This window comes from Anabas testudineus, chromosome 7, assembly GCF_900324465.2.
Source record: "Anabas testudineus chromosome 7, fAnaTes1.2, whole genome shotgun sequence".
NCBI classification, from domain to species: domain Eukaryota; kingdom Metazoa; phylum Chordata; class Actinopteri; order Anabantiformes; family Anabantidae; genus Anabas; species Anabas testudineus.
Genome location: NC_046616.1, coordinates 10,259,847 through 10,276,231, shown reverse-complemented (window position 1 = coordinate 10,276,231; position 16,385 = coordinate 10,259,847). Strand labels below are relative to the sequence as shown.

The 16,385-nt window shown below is 39.7% G+C and overlaps 1 protein-coding gene across 2 annotated transcripts in view; it reads left to right on the top strand.

Annotated features, from left to right (window-relative positions):
- The window catches only part of LOC113167893 (TOX high mobility group box family member 2-like), a 70,353-nt gene that overhangs the window by 45,622 nt on the left and 8,346 nt on the right, over window positions 1-16,385 (top strand). For both annotated transcript variants that reach the window (XM_026368817.1, XM_026368818.1), the window contains exon 3: window positions 2,624-2,881. In XM_026368817.1, coding sequence (XP_026224602.1) covers window positions 2,624-2,881 — 258 coding nt within the window. The remainder of the gene's footprint in view (window positions 1-2,623; window positions 2,882-16,385) is intronic.

The following is a 16,385-nucleotide window of genomic DNA, read 5'->3' as shown; positions in this document are numbered from 1 at the left end:
GTTAAGAAAATGAAGAAAAGAATTCATATGAAGTTAGAAGGTCCAGAGTATCACCCTTGTCCAGGAACATGACAGATTTGCTTAAATTTCACCTCCGGGAAGAAGGTGAAGGTCACAGCAAAAGAAGGCTGAATCAACATTTGGCTTTTCTTTCTGACCCCACTCTCTTTTATCCACTCTCCTCTCTGTCCTGAAAGACGGTATATTTATGAATTATTTATCTGTGTTTGAAAATATTAAACTTGTGATGTCCTTGTCTCGTGTCTTATCGCAGAGGGCATCATAAGACGCTGTAAAGGGGGAAAAAAAGAGAAAAGACAAGATCCACAAAAGCGATGGAAGGCATGAGTATGAAATAGCCTCTGACAGCATTTAAATCTGTTTGATACTCTCATACGACAACAGTTATGTTTCATCTCAGGAAGAGGAGGTGTCCAAAATGCATGATGTATTCTGCTTTATCACTGGATCAATGCTGCAATGTTTATATCCCACAGAAATCTTCATTGAGGCTGTAGAGCTACATAAACAGTGTTGTTAAAATTCAGCATCGGCGTGACATCTGACACGTTGCCGAACCAGAGATGGAGAAACATAAACGCTTTTATGAGTACTACATGTGAACAGTGCTATTCTAAAATGTTTTCCAAGGTTAAATGAGAAATAAAAATAGTAAAATAAAACATTTCTATGTTGACCACGTATGAGTAAATAATCGGCGCTTTCGTCTGTGTCTCTGCCCCGTAACCCTTTTTTCATCCCTCTATCAGTGTGTTTAATTTATCAGTATTGTCAAGCAAACCTCTCACTCTCTTTTATTTCCTCTGTACTTTGCACTGTTATAGCCACTGTTCTTGTCTTTCAATAAACACCACTAAAACACATAGGTTGCTCGATCGATAGACAAAACCTGTCACTTTTCAGTAACCTGATGGTCTCTCCAGCCTCTCAGTGGCTCTGAACGATGCTATCATTCATGTAGTCAGGGACGAGATGCATGAGCCAGTGAGACGCATTCATGTATTCTTGTTAACAATAATAACAAATCACAACAATAACAAGTGCCAGACAACAAAGAAACAGACATTTGCAAAACCTTTATCATGGGAAAAGGAATTGTCAGTGATAATATTTCTGAGCAAGCACCAAGCAAGGAGAGTGAGTGTTATAGGAAGAGAAAATAGCACATCACTCCCTGATAGTAAACATACTCCCTTTTATTATTATTATTATTATTTTCTCCCTAATGATAGTACACATTATGAGACTTTTATCCTATCTTCAAGCACCAGTTCTGCTAGTGGGGATATTGTTGCTGTTCCTCGTCATTTCTTCCCATTTGTTTGCTAAAAGTATTTGTTTGCAAGATGAATTGCTGCACCGGCAGGCGAGATGACAGCCTACACGAAGATGATATTGAATTGATTTCTGAAATGTTGCAGAACGGACTAGTTGATGTGTACCACGAGATATGAATAATAAAAATTCTATTAAAAAGCTCTTGAATGGCTGACACTGGAATATTATTTGTGATGATTAATTTTCTTCAGTCATTATAAAGGGGAGGTGGCGTCAGATTGCCTCTGACAAAATTGCTTTTCATTCCCTGGTGAATACCCTCAGTATGCTTTTTGAGAGCACAAAACCATATTTCTCAGCGCAATATTATGTCAAGATAGGCCCAGGAAAAGACAACCACAGGCTCTTCTCATGTATCATCTCATTAGTACCATTAAATCTGAGCTGTTTTACCTGGTGGAGGTCATTTGGACACACCGGTTACATGAAAAATGTAAGGTTTGTTTTTTAAAAACATGATTGGCATTACAATAATGAGATTATAAAATAGCCACTAAGTGACTGTCAGTGGTGTTTTTCCATGTAATGAATTTGATTAACTGTATTTTATAGGCGTAAAGGCTGACAGTTTGCTGCTTTAAAGCTGTCAAGATTTCTGAAGCACTTTATTCTGTACAGCAGCTGTTGTTGTCTAACTCTAATTAATTTGCTGTGTACGTTTGTGTTGAATAAATTCTTTACACTTTTGTAAGCACAACGATTTGCATTTCTAATTATTTTATTTTCAACAAAACAGCCTGAACTGACTGCCGCAGTTCAGCGTCTGCTGCAAACACAACAGAAACCAACAGGTGCATTTAAAAGCCAATTACGAAGCTTTCGTAATTACTCTGAAACATCCTTTGTTGGCTGTTTTTTCTCCTAGATTGTTACTGAAGTTCAGTTTACCATGAAAATGTTTTTTTTTTCTTAGAGACTCAACTGTTGAAACAAGCATTTATTTCTGCTGTAACTAAATGTGGCGCTATTTTAAGATGTAGGTGCTAAGTTTTTATGTTGTCCTGTTGTTCCCGTGGAGTTTCCCTGCATGTTTTCCTCCCACGTTCTAAATATATGCAAATTACCATAGACTCTCAAACATGTTAGACTCTAAATTGCCCATACATATAAATGCAGCTGTCTGTCTGTGACCTGTCCTGCGGTTTTCTTTGTGTTATATTGGGAACAAATTACCCTCTTGCAAACCTGAAAACACAGCGAAACTGAGTAAAAGTGTAAAGGCTGCTGGTAAAAGGGATCCTTTCTTTTTTTTCTGCCTTTTCAGAGCTACTCTAGTCAGGGAAGAGGCAACAGCGGTGGTGGAGGAGCGGGAGACGAAGACTACGAGATCCCCCCCATCACACCCCCAAATCACGCTGACCCCTCCCTGCTGCACCTCATGGAGCACGAGTCAGGTTACCCTTTCCATTCCCTGCCTCACAATGGCCTACTCAACACCTACTCCTACCCTGAGCTGCCTGCCCTCATGATGTCCAACGTGTTAGGTCAGGACACCCACCTCCTCTCTGGACCTATGCACTCGGTAAGAACACTTTTTTTTTTTTTTTTTTTTTGCTTTTCCCCTTTTAGCCATTGCCCTTCGTGATCATGTAAGTCAAGTGGTCGGGTCTGCAAGTGAGCCAGCAAGTCAGCACAAAAATCCTTTTCCCTGAGGGCTTCACGTTTTGTTTTAGTTTGTTTCAAACTGTTTCCAAAAAATTATTATTATGCATAAAATCTCATTGAAGCATCCATGAAACAGCAAAATGACTAATACTTCTGTTTGCCACTCTCAATATTCTCTAATAATTTTTCATAATTGCAAAGTGTTATTCTGTTAGAGCGATAATTAGCCCAGTTAGAGGCCAAGAAAGCTGAGACAGTGAAGTCTAAGCAAGGCCAGCGTGTATAATGCAACATTTATAAATACAGAGAGCTGCTGCCTCCTTAACACCCAGACCTTTGCAGCAAAGCTCCTTTCATTTCTATTCAGCTGCACAACTCAAAGATTTCATTACCTCAAAGTGAGCCAAGAAAGGGAGCAAGAAACTTGGAGCTGCACATTTTCATTCGTTATGATCGGCAAAAGCAAAAAAGAAACGGAGGAGGGACTGGGTTTGTTGGAGGGGTGGGGGGTGAATAGGGAGGGGGGGGGGGGCATCCCTTGTCAGCTACTTTTTCTTTTCAAAAGAGCTCTGAGGATCCCCACCCCCCCTCCAGTGAAGGGACTTTTTCTTGTGTTAAACATGCTTCTGACTGAACATGTAAACACCCCTGGCAAACACATTCAAATGCTTTAATCATAAGATCGAACCAGATGAATTATAGATGGCCTGTGTGGTGAATTATTCAATGTTATATACTTTCATCTGACATAAATATTACTTTTTTTCTCTCTGCCCTCCATCATGAATATTTATGCTTTAATGTGAGTATCCGTGGCATTTATCCTCCGTTAATCAGGTCTTATGTGATTTTCAGAATCAAACTGCATATGTTGCAGGATCCTTTTTTTTTTTTTTTCTGTGGGTGGTGGCTAAGGCCTCCATTAAAGCCAGTCTTCAGGATTAGGTCACAATCCATCAGTTAATGTGCTGAATATGCTTGGTGCAGAAAGATGCTGTTGACTATAACACTTAGAGTCGATCTGCTTTTTAGTGTTGATGTCAGGTTTGGCAAATAATCATTTGGAGTTGATTTTACAGTAAAACATATAAAACTGTATGCAGTATACTTTATAAGTAAAGTATTAATATCCAATCCTATCATATCCAAGCATATGCAACCTACAAACATATGGAAGCAGCTCGTTTTGGGGAAGTAACATAGAAGGAAACAGAGAGGGAGTGCCTGCTTCTTAAACAGCTTTTGTTTCACCTTTGCAATTATTTATTTTCAAATAGCCCTTCAGGGTAATGTTCCATTTTCTTATTTCACACCCCCTTTTCTCATAAATGAACCGTCATTGCAGTAAATCACCACACAAACAGAGACTTGCACACACTGTGAAAGGTCCAGAGATTTATGTAACACATTCATGTTTCCCACTTCCACATTTTAGTACTACTCTAGCAGAGCCTGGCTAATAATAGCCGCTATTAATATTTCTTGTTGCCTAGCAACCCTAGCAAGTAATAGCTTACTCTGGAAAAATAGATGACCGATAAGGAAGATGGGGGGGGGGGACTGGTGGGGTTGGTGTGGGGGATTCAATTCATTTATTATCTCCTGGGACAAGAGGAGCTTATTTCTGAGGCTGTGGAATAGAAGAGTAGGCTGTATATTGAGAAATATTTTAAAGCAATTGAAGATGACGTTATTTTCATTTTAGTTCCATTAGGGATGTTTCATTTGATGTTTCCCCAACAAAGTCAATTAACCTTAATTTCATACTGATAAAGGTATAATAAGGAATATTGAATTTATGTCTGCTGAATGCTTAAAGAATAATAAGATTGGATGGAAATAGGTGCTGAGTCTAACTAGGAGAGGAAATGAAGAGACAAGCCTTTACCTTTGTTGTATTGTATTGACAAAAGCCTTACGTTAAACCTACAAAATTGAAGGAGATGGCTGGAAAACCAAAATGCTAATCGTTCAACAGTCTCCTTTCACTACTGCTAAAGAAGCAAATAAAAAGTCGACAGCGTTACCTTAAGGATACACTTCTTTTCAATAAAAGCTATCCTTCAGTGCACATACAAACCTCCTACAAGTACAAGCTCAGCTGGAGCAACAGATACGCTTCATCTCAAGGGATGTTGTTGCTGGTTTTTGTACAACATTTAGCCTAAGGCTAAAGCTCTGTAAACTTCTCCCTGCTTTGGGATTCTCTTTTTCAGCGCACATCGATCCTACAGCAAACACAGTTAAATCATTACAGGACTGGGAGCAGTGGATTGACCATCATCACGTTGCATAGGCACACAATTTTCATGAGTTGATCGTGGTGGCTTTGAAGTCTGTTCATTTACGGGCGACTATATAATAATCTTAATTTCTGCATGTCTCACTGAGAGCCTTGTTTTTTTCCTGCTAAATGTATTCTGTCTGACAGCCTCCCTTTTTCCATCCAATTATGACTCCACAGGCAGCAGAAATTATTAACTGCTAAATCAAAAAGATGTGTAGCAGAAAAACAGGTGTCAGATACATGCATTGCATATTAGGCACCGGCATGCGTTGCATATGTTGAGGTTTGCTTTATTTCCATTGGCGAATTCAGCATTTAGTTCAGGTGTAGGGGTTGATCTTTTCTGCTGTGGTCGTGTATTCTTCATAATAGTCTTAACTGCCATCTTTGAATCATTTCTCTCCCTTGAAATTGCAGCATTTACGGGGACTTCAACAAGCAGAAGAATCAACATCAGTGTTATAAGAGACAGAGCTGTCAGTCAGAGCGATCCTTTAACTCCTCCCATCAATGCTGACCTAGTCTCTCAGCTTCTTTCAATTGAGGAAGACAGAGTCGAGCCTTGAATGACTTGGTTCTGTAAAATGCAACGTGCTGTCGAGCAAATGTTCACTGCTGAGGGAGAATCCCCGTCTCACCCATAACTGTCAGCGTTTTGCCTCCCTGGCTCACAGGGTAGACTTGGCATGCAGGGGTCTCATGTTGAACAAGCCCCCTGATCGTTCAGGTCTGGCTGAGGCTACAGCAGGAGAGGGAGAGATCCCAGCACTTTGCACTGTATCTCTTTGAAAATATAATGGCGATGGGAAGCTCGCCAGCATATGTTAATGAGGGGTTGTGGAGGATTTAGCAGCATGGCCCCAACATGGATTCTTTAGGGGCACCAGCTCGATTAAATATTGAAACAGAGCACCAGCCCCTGTCTCATTACTAAGGTAATGAGGCTGGTTAAGGAGGAGCAAAGTCCCCGCCACCTTAAAGGAGTTGCCAGTTTTACATGTTTGTGTCCCACATTCAGCCAAATAATCCTTGTTTAGGACATTTGTTCAGTTTTGTTGAACACATGGTGCTAGATTATTAATTTTATGAGAGTGGTTGTTTTAAAACATTAATGATTACTTGATTGCTGTTGTTTGCTCACCTGCAGTCAGAGGAACTCTACAGTGTTGCTTTATGTGTTGCTCACCTACACATGCACATATGTATGTATTAGATTTGATGAAAATAACCTATGGTAACCATATCCTGAGAAGAGTAAACGGGTCTTCAGCTGCTAGCTGTTCGATTTTCAGTCAGATTGTCTGTTGAAAACCACAGCTGTTGGGGTTTGCAGCACAGTAAAACTGTATTAAATAGTATATTTATTAAGACATTAAACCAAAGCAATGAACTAAAATGGCCTAAGAAGTTGCACATCTCACATTCAGTAGGAGCAGCCCCTTTCACATTATACACAGCAATATTAATAGAAAATAATGATGGAGAAGGATTGTTTCTGGAAAACTAAACCCACATATGAATAAGTGCAACAGATAACTGAGTGGATTGTCTGTACTGTCTAACATGCTTAACTATGGTACAGTATAAGTGTGTTTACTGTGCATGTGTTATTTCCAGGATAATTGCTCGTCACACTGACTGCTACAAGGTTATTGTGTTTTATTTTATACTTTATTTTGCATCTATTGTCACAAAGGTGTTCACAATATAATTCTATGTTCACATTACAAATCATGCACATCGTGCATTTTAATCACCCAATGAGAAAAACTGCCTTAAAAAAAAAACTTTGTCCAAGAAAAAGAAAGCTGCTGAAGATTGTGTTTTGATTTGACTTCACGTGCACAGCTAGATTACCTGTGCTTTGTGTTTTTAGACATATCTCATACGACCTGCATTCCCTGCTGCCTCTCAGTGGGACAGATGTGACAACTTGGTGACGTTCCCAGATAAATAACTTTTTTTGTAATAGTAGAAATGTTTTTTTGTTGTGGCTTTTCATTTCACAAAAAGATAGATGCCCTTCAGTGCTTCACTCCACAAGAGGGGCGAACAATGTGTCTTGTAGCTGTCAAGAGAAATGACAGCGGGATAATTGGTAGGGCACTCCTGTTTCGTTTAAACTGAAAAGAAAAAAAGGTCTACCAATTGTGGTTTAAAAAAATAAAGCTTTGTTTTGTGCATCTAATTATGCAGAGTTCGGAGTGAAGTAATGAAGAGAAGTATTAACGGATTGAGCATTAAAAACAAATGCGCATTCATTGCAGCCCATGAATATTCATGGAACTAATTCAAATAACCTTAGGCGACTGTTACGACTAATGAATATTTAAAACAGCTTGGTCACAGAGATTTGAACACTGCATTACAGCTCACTTTCTGAGATCATCATGTACAAGGGTAAACAATTAGGAATGGCAAAAAACAGACTTCAGTGGTGATCAAAATACATCTGGAAAACAATATCTCATGTTGTCAGATTAGTTACAGACCGCTGGTGCTCCAAAAGAGGAGGTGAAGACGATGACATGTTAAGGACATTTCAAGAAGACGAAGAGTTGGCAATAATCACAATTATTGTCAATTTTACATATATTTACATATATTATGTAAAATTGCTACATATATTACAAAAATGCATGAACTTGCTGCTGTTGTCTCATTTATAAAACTACTAATTAAACATCTTATAAACCTGAACACTTGGTTGGACGGTACAATCGATTAGAAGACGGATCTATTTGCTTATTGTGACTTCAAACCTTTTGAGTTGGCTCATTCACTAAGTGCTGAAAAACAAAAGCCCCCACAGCATAGTGCCTAACAGAGCAGGATCCACCCTCAGATGAACCCAAGGGGTAACGAAACATGTTTACATTTAAACACTGTTTTATAAAAGCCCAGCACTCTCCCATGGTGCAAGCAGGAGAATCCCATACTGCCCACTTGAAAAGGAGACCTTGGCTGTCTCCTTTGAGGGATCAGCGTGGCGACTCGTCCTCCTTGCCACCGCCGTGATGCTAATTAGGCCCACCACAAAGCCAGCCTGTGGGGATAATGTCCCATTATTAGAGCCATTTGTTTCAATTAACCGCTCTGTGATTCTACAATAGCACTGCACAGCCCAGCGCAAAGAAGCCATTACTCTTGCCCAAGGAACCACTGGGGTTTGGGACGAGAATGTTTGCAAGATGGTTACGGATACCCGCTCCTGCCAGCGGTGCTGCTGCCAGGTTCCACATTCAACCCAGTCACTGATGAGTTGTTTCGGCAGCGGGGAAGAGTGAAAAAGTCTTTTCCAGAGCAAAGACTGTTACAGACGTCTTCTCTGAAATACTGGGATTTTTTTCACGGAGAACTGATTGAAGATTAGCACAAGGGATTGTTGACTTGAGCGTTGACCACTGAGAGCTAAACACTGTTCTTTTCCCCTTCTACACGCTGAGAGCATTGTGGTTTCCTGAATTACCATTCTGCTACTGTATACTTATGCAGCTCCTCTCTTTTTTAGACTGCAACCATATTACTCTGCGAACTTTGTGCACGGAGCTCTGTCTTTCTCTTCAGCCCTTGCAACTCTAAAATCCTTGTCATAAATTTGAGGAGGATTACTTACTTCACATTAGTGGATGACAAAACCTTCCCCTTCCCCTATCTGTGACCCTTAATAACAGCTCTGTGTACTGTTTGTGTACTTCACACAGCTGGTCACAGCTGGTCACAGCTGGAAGTTGAAAGAGCCTACTGGTTGCAAGTTGGATAAGTCATGAGTATGAGAGAGATTATGACACATTTCCTGCCTGATGTAAGAGGAATAACTTCAAGAACTCATGTTCGCATGAATGGTTTTGAGATCATTTCTGGAGTGATTCTTCACGCAGGAAAACAGATCAAGTAAATCCAGACAAATTAACTTATTCGTTGAAACATTGCTCATGAGCCTGATCATTTGCATGCAGATATTTTTATCAGTTGTGAGCTTCATTGAAAATCACCTCAATGTTTCAACTAATAGCAGTGGTACAAAAACGCTTATCAACTCCTGAATACAATATTTCAGAGCACTTTTAGGTCCTTTCAACACTAGATAATGGAAACTTCGATTGATACCAAGAGGTTGCTGCCCTGTGATGCCTCTGTTGCCAGGCTCTCTCATTGGCTTTCTCCCCCTGCTGCGCAGATGTTTACAAAGAGACATCACCAGCTCACATTAAAGGGTTCAAGTTGTCCCCTCAGGCTGTTGCTATGGAAATAACCCTGCCATGGTCGGTCATTCATGTTTGATTAATTGTTTTTTCCTTTCTGTGCTGTTGCCTCTACAAAGACCTCATCATGGGAACATTTCATCTAGAAAACAAAGAATAGGAAAAGATAAATATGTCCAAATCGGTTTTATTTGGACATTTAGACATTCTCTCTCTTTCCGCCTTGTGGACATTCTGTGGATGTTCTGGAGTGATAAACGTCTTAGAAATTGTATTAATGTTGTATTAATATTGATAAAGCCTCACCTGCAAATCTGCACAATCATAAAGACTTTCGTTTTCCACACGTACCTGGACTGAAGATAAGCATTTTGCATTTTTCTCCCTCTAAATTGCACTGTGTAGTGCTGAGCTACAGCAACCCACTGGGGCCAATTAGAATACCAGCAGAGCCAGGAAGTGCATAGCAGATGCTTTTGCCACTATTTATTAAAATCCAATCTGCGGGGGCCCCTCCAACAGCTCGTTAAACTACCGTTAATCTAATTAGCTCTCACTTGCCACTGTTTTCACCACATTAACAAATACTAGGACCTCAACTTTGCAATTTAGGCTGATTAAGTAGGTCCAGTGCTGTTAGGTAAAGCTCGCAGGGAGGAGCACCTCAGAGCTGTCAGTCATTTTGCAGAGTCACATAAATCAAGAAGCGTACTTCAGCTGCGAGCTTGAGTTTGAATTAAAATGTGTGTGTAGTGTGTGTGCACTGGGAATACTGGTTCAAATCAAATCCACATTGCCAGCTCAGTAGTAGTAGTAGTATGTCTGAAAACCTTAACGAAATATTCCACATCATAAGGACCTTGTATATTTGTAATGGCATGGTACCAGGACTTGATACAAATTCCATAACAGGCTCTTTATGGATAAGGTCTATATGACTCCCACTGATGTCCTTTCATGTCTTTTAGATCACGACCATGAGTCTGCACTTCCGGTTCATTATTGTTTGGGCCGGGCCGTATTTTTATTTGATGGCTGCTGCTCTCTGGATGAATGCCTGGTTCTACTCAGAGATCTGTGCGGCAGCTTTGACGTGTAGTCTCGCTCATTGCTCACAGATGGGCAGTCTGACATGGAGCTGTAATAACTTCCAGATGAGGAAGGCGCTGTATATATTTTAAGACATTTTAACCCATTGAGTTTTCATGGTGAACAACATAAGTGAGGGGAACATATAAGATGAACATAAGGGTGACTGTACAATAATTGACAGGTAGTGAGATACAACTAATGCGGTTACAGTTCACTCTCACACATTGTGGATCAAAATCTGCATATAAAAGATTTGATTTCAATAAACATTTTTTAGCAGCTCAGTCTAGGTTTAAAAGAATAAATCATTCTTTGCTGACATTTTCATCGTGCCTGCCAACATTTTTGTAAAGCAACAATACAGACAGCATAACATACAGTACAGGTTGGCTTTGAAATGCAAGCTGAGAGGGATAACTAAATAAACACACGTAATAAATAACGAAATGCAAGCCCACATGATCCCCAGCCCCAATTATAGTAACTTAACAAAGAGATGCTTCCTTTTAGGCAAAACTCCCTGATTCTCGTCTGCTCCGAGATTATTCTGATCATACAGCTAAAATGCCAAGAAATGTTGCAAACACGTGATGATGTCTGGTTAAACTTTTTCCAACTGTGTTGAAACTGAAATGTCTCACACACAGTTCTTAGCAATATGCAGTTTTAAGCCATATTGAAATTACATTATTCGCACTGCTGCTGCTCTAACCAGGTCCATTTATCTATTTATAAATCCACAAAGGCTTACCGTCTGTAACAGCTGCAGTGAGCTGTGTTTCTCTCCACTATGGTGGTGTGAAGAGGGTTGTGCTTGCACTTGTTGTTGCACTTAAAAATTCCACTGTGCAACGTATACATTTTCTTACAGACATTTCTATGGAATTTTTTTGATCAGTACTTTTAAAATATAAAAGAAATAAGCAGTGTGGTTGCATTTTACACAGTCTTTGTATTGCTTTTCCAGTCTGCAACTTTGTTTGCCGACTTTTTAACTCTTTTCCCTCGTGTGTGTGTAGCGTGGCACAGATTTTCATTTAAATGGTTTTATTTGCTAATGTTAAATAAGGAGAAACACACTCAGTGGTGACCCACGCCATTTTCATAGAGGTGGCCAGACAGAGTCCAGCACTGTAGAGTTTGTACTTTAGCCAGGAGCAGAGCATGTGAGCGACGCAGGGCACAAGCAAGTGGGGACCTCTCAACGGCCTCCAGAACAGCTTTTTAAAGGAGTGAGCATCCAAAATAAACCATTGTGATTCGTTGCATAGCAAATAAAAAAGAAATGAGTCTGTGACTTGTGTCCACTGTGGCCACTGTCCAGCAAAGTTTCATACACAGTGTGCCTTGCAAACTGCTGAGGGTTGTTGACGCACAGCTGTTTATTCTATAGTGAACTGTAAACCGAGATCATCATTTTGTGTTACCACTGACAGGTGTAATATCCGTTGACTGTATTTTTTGCAGATGTAAAATGTCATGCAGTGGATGCTGGGACTGAAAGCCGAAAGAAGCCTACATACTAAAGGCACATTTCAGCATGAAATTTTTGAAATATACATAAATTTCACTCTCAGAATTCAGACTCATGTATAGTGTTGCACTAACCAAAGCGGTATAAAAACTTTTACTGCACACATCATAAGCACCTTTCACTTTTCCGAAGTAGCATTTTAAAATGTTTGGTCTTTAGACTATGTTTCGGCAGCAATATAGAGAAAAATATTGCTAAAATCTCACTGACGTGTGTAAATCTCTTTTTTTTTCACAGCTCATCCTTAGACAACAGTTATTTCAACACCAATCTTTGATTGATGTTCTTAAACTGCTGTTTTTAAGAGCCTCTACTGTATCACAGTCCGCTGCTCAGTAGTGCTTGGGCTTTATCTCATTCTTCAGGCCAGTGCACATTCAGACAATATTCCCTGCAAAAATAGCATGTAAAAATGGGTTTATCATGTTTTCTCTGTTGATGCTTGCACACTAACTCTGTAACACACTGGAAGCCAGAGCTATCTGTGTATTTTCCCATTTTACAGCTGTTAGGCTTGAAATTCATGGAAAATGTGTATAGACTTTGGATGGCATTCTGTTTTGATTTAGTGTTGTGCTCAGTATTTGCATCATGATTTGGTGTAATGACCATCACTTTAAAGAGAAAGTGTATCTGTGCATCACCTCCGAGTTTGTTTTTATGGCCTTTTAAAATCGATACACCATGCTGCAGTCTCCACTTCACTGCCCACTGTATATGATGATGATGATGCATATGTTCTGTAGGCTGTGATTGGTCAAACTCTTTTATGCTCTGCCACACTATTACCTGATTTTATTGTCTAATTTTCATGTCTCTTATACTCTGTCAGTCTCTGTGTCTGCACCTGTGCTTCTTTTTGTTAAAAGCCCTCCCCTCTCTGCACCTCTTCGTCTCGCCCTCTCCTCTCTCTATTCTCTTTACATCATCTCTCTCTTTTCTTTTGGATCTCATTTCTTTCCATTCTTCGCTCACTTCCTCATTCTCCCTCCTTCTCTCTGTTTCTCTCACTCGCTGCTGTTTTGAAGTGACGCAGTTATCGGGCTGTCAATTCTAATCTTCTCTTGCCAGTGCAGTGTTGTTTATTCAGAATTACAGCTACCCCCTACTCCATATCTCCTTTCACCCACCACTCCTTCCACCTTCTCTCATCAACATCATTGATGTTGATATATGTATATATATGATACTGATCATTTCAGTTTGTTTTCTGCCATCAATGCACCTTGGCAGTAGGGGACTTTGTTCACAGGCTAGAAACTAAAACAAGAACAAACCAAAATGCAAAACTTAAACCAAAACCAAACTTGGCGTGTGGCAAAGTCAGACAAATAGCAAGAGCTGGTTGCAGCTAGGAATAATTTGGGTGAGTGACTGAACGTGAGAATATTTTTGTTAAATGAAAAATATATTAGCAATTTTCTAGCAGCACTAATATTAAAAATCCAAGCCTCTAAGCGTCTGAAAATCTCTGTGGTATTAGTATCTAACAACATAGTTCAGGTTCATCCATTATCCTAACCACTTTTCATGGGTGCTGGAGTGAATCGTAGCTGCAATTGGGTGAGAGGCAGCATCTTTCCTGGACAGGCCACCAGATAGCTGTGAACTGGTACCGTAGTTCAGGACTATGAACACATATTAGGATCAGCCTGTTAAGTTGTTGATTACCCTGCTTAATTTAGATGCGATCATGTTTATTCATTTCCACTTTTAACTAAAGCATGTTTGATGACATGATTTAGCCTTGTAGGCTGCAGTTAAAGGACATAATGACCCAAAGCAGACCACTGCACTACTGCAGTTAATGTTGTGGCCACACAGTATCCCCCTGATGTTGCGTCATTGTATGATACTCAGTTTTCTAATTGTAACAGTGATGATTAGTTGGGTAACAGCCCTGTTCCTGTTCCTCAGTGACTTGAAACTAACAGCACATTTACAGATAAATGTTTGGGTGTGAATATGTAGCTTACACAAGTGGTGAGGGTGGTGCAGGGCAGGGAATGCAAAGTCATGCTTTAAACCTGAGCATCCTGTGTTACACATCATAATCAAAGAGCTACGTTATAGACTCGCCATTTTGCATCAACAGTTACACTGGGGAAAGCAATCGCAGTAGAGGACCAGATACCAATCTCTCCACTGACAGTATCAGAAAATAGAGCAGAATGCAGTGCAGCCGCAAGATGTTGCATTCAGAATAAGAGATGTGACTCTTTCTCTATGTCAACAATATAAACAACAGCTGTCATAATCACTACAGTTCTGTGGATGAAAAAGCTTGATATTAGCGTATATGTGGTGGGGATTAGTTTCTGCATTATTAATAATTTAGGAAGCCAGCAAGTAAAATCACTCTGATGAATATGTTTGTGTTTAAAGGTGGAAGCAGAAGAAAAAAAAAATAGGCACAGGTTCCAGTGTTAGAGTCATTTTACACAAATAATATCCAATATCTAATGTAAACCTTATTTTGGTCATGTGATCACTAAGCATGCAATCAACCAAAAAAGACAAACTACCTGCTACAAACTAGCAAAAGGTGCCAGCAAAGTTGACAAGAACGATTATATGTCTTACAGAGTATCCAACAGCAGATTCCAGCTGCTGCATCAGGACAAATATTAAAGTTACAATAGTAGAGTGAGCTGAATTCAGATTTATTGTACTCCTTTTGGAGGTAGGTTGATCCATATTCATCCATTTTTCATCTGTATTCTCATCAGTCTTTCAGTTCATTGACATTTCACTTCCTGTGTCAGCCTTGTACTGTATGAGTTCACAAACTTGAATCTCTTACATTAAGAGGAAAAAGTAAAGAAAGAAATGAAAAATATGCCCCTTGTTGTCTTGGTTGATTGCATGTTGCTGCGAGCTGTTATGTGTCATCACTCATCCCTCCGTATGAGTACATGTGAATTTTCCTGGAGATTATTTACCCTGCTTTTGTTCTGTTTTGTCATTCCATTAGCTCTACCTTCAGTTTATTCTATTTTCACTTAAAAGGCTTGGGTGGAACAGATGCCATTTCAAATGCATGTCTTCTGCCTCATTGCCTAAAAGTGAGGGATGATTATTTTTTAATGAAACCAGGCGTACTCAGCAGAAGAAAAAAAAAAAAAAAGAATATTACCTGTAAGCTGTGAAATAGACAAGCAATGCTTTCACATCACTCTGAATGGGAACATCCATTCATTTCCGCACTCCACAAAAGCCATTTTGAAGTTTTTCTTTAGCTGCCAAATGTGCTCCTGGACCTTGAATTTTGATTAGTTAATTTCATGCTGTGTGGAATACAGCGTGTTGTTTGGCAAATGTTTTGCTGAAACAATGCGATTTTCAAAGGCAGTCGTTTCCTGTTTTCCAATTGACAGTTAAAGGGGAAAACATGGCTGTTGCTTAATCCCATGATAAGTATGCATTAGATGGATGTGCGCGTCTTTAAATGTTCTCAAGTTGCTGTTTGATAGTCGCGCGGGGACAAATCTTTTTCACGGTTTGTTCTCCCGCCCCTGCTGAGTTTTAACACTGAAACCCAGGATCAGTGGATTATGAAAGAGAACATTCAAAGCTGTTTAAAATTTCTAAAATGCAACCTGATGAAATAGAGACTTGGCCTTGAAGATGGGCTCTCTTTGCCAAAAAATGATAGTCAGTTCACTCTCACTTCACTAAAAGCCTGTAACAACGTTTGAGTAACTCTCCATAACCTCTCAGCCATAAATAGTGCACATAAATATCCTTCATTTCACATAATACCAATGTATATCATTATATGTTTAGTATGTCATTATATCTTTTATTGTATGGGTGGAAATTGGATTGTTTTCCCTGCCTTTATAGCCATCCTTCCTCAGCTGCACCTCTTCTTTCTCTTCCTGCTTATCTCTCTCTCCCTCTCTCTCTCTCTCTCAGTCTCCACTCCCTTCCTCTCCTTCTTTCTCTTGTGCTTGATGTCCTCAGCAAAGAAGGCAATTTCCATATAGAATCACAACCAGGATCAGGTGACCTGGATTTGACTCCCCGTCAAAGCACTGCATGGAAAATGAAAATGTATTCATGTGTATTGGATCGAGTACATCACACAGATGTGAGCCGTTTTTGCCTCCTGAAAACGTAGTGAGACTGCAGTGTGTTGACAAACCAACTGGGTACATCCTGTGGAAAATGTAGATTTAATGTTTGGGTTTTTTTTTCTTTTAGAAATATCTTTTCAAATGGAATTTATTTCTTTGTGAGCTACATGAAGGAAGCAACATAAAGATTAAATCAGTGAATACAGTGATTTAACCGGTGCAAA